This window comes from Natrix helvetica (genome assembly GCF_964273705.1).
Source record: "Natrix helvetica genome assembly, chromosome: 5".
NCBI lineage: Eukaryota > Metazoa > Chordata > Lepidosauria > Squamata > Natricidae > Natrix > Natrix helvetica.
Window position 1 is genome coordinate 137,729,133 of NC_138551.1, and position 7,874 is coordinate 137,737,006.

Consider the following 7,874-nt stretch of genomic DNA (forward strand, 5'->3'; position numbering starts at 1 on the left):
CCAGGAGACTGGGAGTTCTAGTCCCGCCTTAGGCATGGAAGATGGCTGGGTGACTTTGAGCCAATCACCAGGAGACTGGGAGTTCTAGTCCCGCCTTAGGCATGGAAGATGGCTGGGTGACTTTGGGCCAATCACCAGGAGACTGGGAGTTCTAGTCCCGCCTTAGGCATGGAAGATGGCTGGCCAATCATCAGGAGACTGGGAGGAATTTAAAGACAACACTGTACCCGGAAGTTTCAATTTAAATCTCTGGGGTGTCTATTCTTCAGTTTCTTATCTCTATGCGCAAAAAAAGATGGCGCGGCGCCCGAAACATCCTCCAACTCTCGCGAGACGCGGCGTGGTTCCAGAGGGCGGTGCCCAAAGTGTCATGGCGGCCCCCTTTCGCCGCCCACCGCCTCAACGCCGGGAAGAAGCTTACGGCAGGGAAGGAGAAGGAGGGCCGCCTTTCGCCTCCTCCTCCCGGGGAAAGCTGCCGCGGGGAGGCCCGGAGCTGGCCCCGCTTCGCACCGTTCACACCGCTACGACGGTGAACACGTGTCGACCCTCCCTCTCCGCACAGCCAGACGCGTGTCAACGCTTTCCCATCACGCCGCAACGTTGCTAAGTGAATCGCTGCGGTTCTTTAGTTAGTCACACGGTTGTTAAGTGACTCTGGCTCTCCCCATTGACTTGGCTTGTTAGATGGTCTCCAAAGAAGATCACGCGACACAGTGGCCGTCGTAAATATGAGTCGTTGTCAAGTGTCTGAATTTTGATCGTCTGCCTGCGTGTGAAGTGTGAAAAACGCTCATCCATCCCATTTATTTCAGTCCGGTTGTAACTTTCAGCGGTCCCAAAACGAACAGTTGTAAGTCAAGGATTGCCTGTATTCCAAAGGACTAGTATCTTGGTTTTAAAATGTCCCTTTCCTCACTTTGTCCAATACAAGGAAAACCTTTTATCAGGCTACTAAATTAATTCTGTTTTTGGGTGCGGAATATTAACTTGCTTAATATTCAACATAATTAACAGCGCTGATATTTTTGGGGTTTTGTTTTTCAAATCTGCAGAAATCTCCCTTCCGCTTGGTCTCCTTTCCCTTCCTAAGCTGGGATGAATAAATCCGATTTCTCCCCGAGCTGAACTGGGATTTTTGCCTCCAGCCAGGAATAAAGGCTTTTGGAAGTAGAGTCTCGCTTAGTGGCCACCTCGGCACGAGGATCCTGATGGATGTCAAACTCCCTGTGGAGGGTGCGGTTATGCCAGCCTTGCCCCAGTTGGCCGACGACAGCGGTGGGGATGCTGGAGAAACATCTGGACCAGCTTCTAAGGTGCCGGGGCGAAACGGGGCTGAAGAAGACGAAGGAAGCCCAGCTGTCCGGCCACTTTCTCCAGAGGGGGAAGAGTTAGAGGACGCTGTGCGGGACTCTGAGGAAAAGCTGCCCCCTGAGAAGGAGGAGGAAGCGGCGGAGGAAAGGGGAGCGTGGACCGACGGAGGGGAATATTAGTGAGTCGGGTTCCCGGCCTGTCTTCTGAATGGAACACAACTGGGTTTAGGGGTATGAATGTGGGCGTAGAAGAGGGGGGGGGAAGCAGTGGGGAAGTCTTTTTTTTTACTACCGGTTCTGTGGGCGTGGCTTGCTAGGGGTGGTGGTCACATGACTGGGTGGGCGTGACTATGGAGTCATGTGACGGGGGGATCAAAAGACGGAAAGTCGCTTTAACAATGTCGTGCTGGAGCGGGGTTAGACTAGATGACCTTCAGGTCCCTTCTAGGTCTGGATTATCCTCTGAAGCTGCGTCTAATGCCAGGTTTGTAGTCCTTCCTTCCTTTCCTTTTTCCCTCCCTCACTCCCTTTCTTTCTCTTTCTTTCCCCTTTTTCTTTCCGTTCTTTCTTTCTCTCTTTTCCTTCCTTCCTCCCTTCTTTCTTTCTCTTTCTCTTTTTCCCTTTTCTTTCCTTCCTTCCTTCCTCTCCTTTTTCCCACCCTCCCTTTTTCTTTCTTTCTCTTTCTCCTTTTTCTTTCTTTCTCCCTTTTCTTTCCTTCCTTCCTTCCTTCCTTCTTTCTTTTTCTTTCTCTCTCCGTTTTCTTTCTTTCCTTCATTCCGTTCCTTTTTCCCTCCCTCCCTCTTCTTTTTATTTCTCTTTCTTCCTCCCTTTTCTTTCCTTCCTTCCTTTCTCTTTCTCCCTTTCCTTTCCTTCCTACCTTCCTTCCTTTCCTTTTTCCCTCCCTCCCTTTCTTTTTCTTTCTTTCTCTTTCTCCCTTTTCTTTCCTTCTTTCTTTTTTTCTCTTTCTCCCTTTCCTTCCCTTCCTTCCTTCCTTGCTTGCCTTTTTCCCTTTCTCCTTCCCTTTCTTTCTCTTTCTCTCTCCCTTTCCTTTCCTTCCTTCCTTTCCTTTTTCCCTCCCTCCCTTTCTTTTTCTTTCTTTCTCTTTCTTTCTCCCTTTTCTTTCTTTCCTTCTTTCTTTCTCTTTCTCCCTTTCCTTCCCTTTCTTCCTTCCTTCCCCTCCTTTTTCCCTCCCTCCCTTTCTTTCTCTTTTTCTTTCTCCATTTTCTTTCTTTCTCTTTCATTCCCTTTCTTCCTCCCTGTTTTCACCTTCCTTCTTTTTTCCTTTCTTTCTTTCTATCTTTCTCAGCATCCCCTCCCCCCTTCATTTTTGACCTAGCAGGCTTCAGGGAAGGGAAGTCTGCTGGGAGCAAAAATGGCCCCCACCCCTACATTTCCGGAGAATCTGTAGTAAAAAAAAATGCTTAAAAAGTTTTTTTAAAAAAGTTCTGAAGATCAGCTGTGTCGGAACTCTTTTTTTAAAAAAAAACCTTTTTAAAGTGTTTTTTACTACCGGTTCGGGACCGAACCAGTAGCATTTCACCCCTGGTGGGAAGGGACCTTGGAGGCCTCCGGGCCCTTGTTTTTGAGGCATGGGGTGGTTGGAGTTGGGGGAAGGCAGCTTAGTGAGGGGGTCTCTGAGCTTGGGCGGGGGTGTGTGTGTGTTGGGTTTTTTGCAGACGTTTCATGACCCAACTAGGTAACATCATCAGTGCTAGAAGGGAGTGGGGTTTGCAGAGAGGAGGAGGAGGAAGAGGAGAGAAAGGAAGGAGGAGGAGGAGGAGGAGGACAACTCTGGGGTCTTTGGATGCTCCTCTGAGCTTAGTGGCTTCCTTGCAGACGTTTCATGACCCAGCTAGGTAACATCATCAGTGCTAGAAGGGAGTGGGGTTTGCAGAGAGGAGGAGGAGGAGGACTGTGGGGTCCTTGGGGGTCTCTGAGCTTGGTTATTTCCTTGCAGGTTCTTTTCATGACCCAAACTCGGCGGTAGCGGAAGGCAGATTAGTTAGCAGCCTTGATAGGGGCAGTGAGTAGATTAATTCGCGAGATGCAACCGACCGGCGCGTTTCTCCTCTTGTCTCCCAGCTTCCCAGCGTACGACTTCGCCGAGGCCCCCCGGCTTTTGACAGGCTCCTGGGCCGAGTACAGCCGCGCCCCCGAAAACTTCTTGAAGGGCTGCAAGTGGTGAGTAGCCAGCGGGGAGCTTTTCCGGTGGCCCCCTTCCCACTGCCCTCCCTCAGCTGGAAGGGACCTTGGAGGTCTTCTAGTCCAACCCCCTGCTTGAGCAGGAGAGACCCTAGGCCAGGCTGTCCAGTCTCTTCTTCAAAACCTCCAGTGTGGGAGCACTCACAACTTCTGGTGGCAAGCAGTTCCACGGGTGAATTGTCCTCCTTGTCAGGAAGTTCCTTCTTCATTCCAGGTTGCTTCTCTCCTCGCTTAGTTTTCATCCGTTGCTTCTTCTCCAGCCTTCTTTGGAGAATGGGTGTCCACCCCCTTCTTTGGGGCAGCCCCCCCCCAAATACTGGCATTCTGCTATTATGTCGCCCCTAATCAGTGGGCGTGGCTTGGTGGGCGTGGCTTGCTTGGGGGTCATGTGACTGGGTGGGCGTGACTACGTAATCATGTGATCAGGGGAATCAAAAGACGGAAAGTCGCTTTAACAATGTCGTGCTGGAGCGGGGTTGGACTAGATGACCTTCTAGGTCTGGATTATCCTCTAAAGCAGCGTCTAATGCCAGGTTGTAGTCCTTCCTTCTTCTCCTTCTTCCCTCCCTCCTTCCCTTTCTTTTTTTCTTTCTTTCTCCCTTTTCTTTCCATCCTTCCTTTCTTTCCATTTCTCTTTATTTCTTTCATTCACCCTTTTCTTTCCTTCCTCCTTTCTTTCTCTTTCTCTCCCTTTTCCTTCCTTCCTTCCATCTTTCTTTCTATTTCTTTCTCTCTTTTCTTTCCTTCCTTTCCATTTCTCTTTCCCTCTCCCTTTTCTTTCCTTCCTTCCTTTCTTTCTTTCTCCTTCTTTCTCCCCTTTCTTTCCTTCCTTCTTTTTTCCCATTTCTCTTTCTTTCTCCCTTTTCTTTCCTTCCTTCCTTCTTCCTTTCCTTCTCGTTCTTTCTTTCTCCCTTTTCTTTCGTTCCTTCATTCCTTTCTTTCTCTTTCTTTCTCTTTCTCCCTTTTCTTTCCTTCCTTCCTTTTTTCTCTTTCTTTCTCCTTTTTCTTTCCTTCCTTCCTTTTTTCTCTTTCTTTCTCCCTTTTCTTTCCTTCTTTCTTCCTTTCCTTCTCGTTCTCTTTTTTTCTCTCTTTTCTTTCATTCCTTCATTCCTTTCTCTTTCTTTCTCTTTCTTTCTCCCTTTTCTTTCCTTCCTTCCTTTCCTTCTCTTTCTTTCTCCCTTTTCTTTCCTTCCTTCCTTCTTTCTTTCTTTGGCTTGCTGGGGGTGTGTGTCATGTGACTGGGGTGGGTGTGGCTATGTAGCCCTGCAACTGGAGGATCAAAAGACAGAAAATCACTTCTCACAATGTCCTGTTGGAGCAGGGTTGGACTAGATGACCTCCCGGGCCCCTTGCAGCCCCGGACTATCGATTCTCCATTGCTGGCTAGAGAATTCTGGGAGTTGAAGTCCACCCCTCTTGCTGAGGCTCAGAAACACGGGAATGAAATCATCCTTGGTTTGGCCAAAGTAACACAACTTCTCTTGTGGGTCAGCTTTGTGTCATCGTCCTCCCCCTGTTTGTGGCTGAAACAAACCCGACTTGCTTAGCGTGATAGGCCGGGGACGGAACCCCTCCTGAATGGGGGAGACCCTCTTTTGGGGGGTTTCTGACCCCCTCCCCTCCTTCTACAGGGCCCCCGATGGAACCTGCCTGGTTACCAACAGTGCCGACAACATATTGCGGATATACAACCTTCCCCTGGAGTTCTACGCGGAGCAGTGGGGAGACGTGGCTGAAATGGTAGGTGGGTTTGTTGCTCCGTTTGGGCTCCCCGGCAGTCCTCGACTTACAACAGCTTCGTTTCAAAGTTACAGCGGTGCTGAAAACAGGGACGTTTTCCCCACACTTACGACCGTTGCCGCTTGCGCCGATATTCAGAGGCTTGGCAACTGACTCACATTTACGACGGCCTCAGTGTGCCAGAAAGGTCGTGAAACAGAGCGACGCTCGCTTAACGAACGTCTCACTTAGCAACTGAAAAGTTGGGCTCTCTTGTGGTCATAAGTCGAGGACTTGCCTGTGAATAAGTCAATGTATAAATCAGCACATCTACTTAATAGAGGCCAGTCCTTGATTTACAACTCCAATTGGGGACTGAATTTCTGTTGCTAAGTCAGGCAGTTCTTAAGGGAGTCACACCCATTTTTTTGGGGGGGGGCACTGTTGTTTAGTGAATCACGCCGTAGTTAAGCAAATCTGGCTTCTTCCATTTCCTTTACTTATCGGAAGCAGGCCGAGGAGGTCCCTCACCTTTGTAAAAAATGCAAGTTGCCAAGTGCCTAAATTTTAAAGATGTGACAATGGCCACAAGTGTGAGAATGGTTTTTTCAGTGCTGTTCTCACTTCAGTTTCTAAAGGGATGGTCGTAAGTCGAGGACTGGCTGTACTCCTTTTTTCTTCTACTGTTTTCTCCCAAATAACGCTAACTGCAGCGTGGAGCCTGAGTTGTGACTGCGGAGTTGTGGGCATGTCGGACAAACAGGCCACACTCTGGAAGGGAGGGAGGAGATAAAAAAGGAAGGAAGGAAGAAAAATGAAAGAAGAAAGGAGGGAGAGAGAGAGAGAAAGGAAACAGAAAAGGAAGGAAAGAGATGGGGAGAGAGAGAGGAAGGAAGGAAGAAAATAGAAAAGAAAGAAGGAAGGCGGGAGGAAGAAATGAAAGAAAAGGAAGGCGATGGGGAGGGACAGAGAGAGTGGGAAAGAGATAGAAAAGGAAGGAAGGAAGAGTAAAGGAAGGGAGAAAAGGAGAAATGAAATAGAAAAGGAAGACGGAGATGGGGAGGGACAGGGAGAGGTAGGAAGGAGATAGAAAAGAAAGAAAGAAAAGGAAGGGAGGAGATGTAGGAAGGAGAAAGAAAAGGAAGGGAGAGGAAGGAAGGAGATAGAGAAAGAAAGGAGAGGAAGAAAGGAGATAGAAAAGGAAGGGAAAGGAAAGGGGGAGAAAGAAAAGGAAGGGAGAGGAAGGAAGGAGATAGAAAAGGAAGGGAGGGAGGAAGGAAATAGAAAAGGAACGAGGTGGGGAGAGAGGAAGGAGGAAAACAACAGGAAAAAGGAAGGAAGGAGGGAGAAGTGAAAGGAAAAAGGAGATGGGGAGGAAGAGAGAGGTAGGCAGGAGATAGAAAAGGAAGGAAGGAAGCAAGAAAGTACAGAAGGGAAGAGGAAGGAAGGAGGAAAAGAGACATGGACGGAGGGAGGAAAGAGACAAATGGAGGAAGGAAAAGGAAGGAAGGAAAGAGACAGGAAGGAAGGGAGGAAGAAAAAAGAGGAAGGAAGGAGATGAGAAAAGGAAGACAATAGAAAAGGAAAGGAAGAGGAGGAATGAAATAGAAAAGGAAGGAGAGAGGAAGGAAAGAGAGAGAGAGAGAGAAAAGGAAGCAGGAAAGGAGAGAAGGAGGGAGGGAGAAATGAAATAGAAAAGGAAGAAGGAGGCCGGGAGGGACAGAGAGTTAGGAAGGAGATAGAAAAGGAAGGAAGGAAGGAGAGCCAAGCGGAAGGAAGGTGAATTCACACCTCTTTGGTCTTGGGGAGCCGATCCTTGGGGGAAATTCTGGGAGTTGAAGTCCCCCCCTCCCATCTTTTTGAGGTTGAGAAAGAAGGGCCCCTGAGCCTTTTGGGGGGGGTGAGTCCCATCGACCTTCTGGAGTCCCCTCCCCGGAGCCCACGTCTCCCCCTCTTTCCCTCCACAGAGCCCCGTGCTGCGCATGGCGGAAGGAGACACCCTCTACGACTACTGCTGGTTCCCGCTGATGAATTCCTCAATAGAATGGACCAACAGAAAAGGGAATAGAGAATAGAATAGAATAGGGAATAGAATAGAATTCAGAGTAGGATAGAATAGAAAATAGAAAAGAATAAAATAGAATAGAATAGAGAATATAGAATAGAATAGAAAATAGAATAGAAAATAGAATAGAATAGAATAGAAAATAGAATAGAATAGAATTAAGAGTACAATAGAATAGAGAAGAGAATAGAATTCAGAGAATAGAATAGAAAATAGAATAGAATAGAATAGAAAACAGAATAGAATAGAATTAAGAGTACAATAGAATAGAGAAGAGAATATAGAATAGAATAGAATTCAGAATAGAATAGAATAGAAAATAGAAAAGAATAAAATAGAATAGAAAATAGAATATAGAATAGAATATAATAGAAAATAGAATTAATAGAGAATAGAAAAGAATATAGAATATAATAGAAAATAGAATAGAATAGAATAGAATAGAATTAAGAGTACAATAGAATAGAGAAGAGAAGAGAAGAGAAGAGAATTCATAGTAGAATAGAATAGACAGTGGAATAGAAAATAGAATAGAATAAAATTAGAATTATAACTTTATGGTCACTTAGGGCGGCCAC

The 7,874-nt window shown here is 47.1% G+C and overlaps 1 protein-coding gene across 1 annotated transcript; it reads left to right on the top strand.

Moving 5' to 3' along the window:
- Positions 1-370: 370 nt before the first annotated feature.
- LOC309392722 (uncharacterized protein) lies at positions 371-7,306 on the top strand (the record flags this gene model as incomplete). Its single annotated transcript, XM_081954149.1, has 5 exons — positions 371-529; positions 1,146-1,489; positions 3,393-3,491; positions 5,144-5,252; positions 7,199-7,306. The coding sequence occupies 5 exons, from the start codon at positions 371-373 to the stop codon at positions 7,304-7,306; spliced, it is 819 nt and encodes a 272-aa protein (XP_081810275.1).
- Between the last annotated feature and the right edge of the window lie 568 nt (positions 7,307-7,874).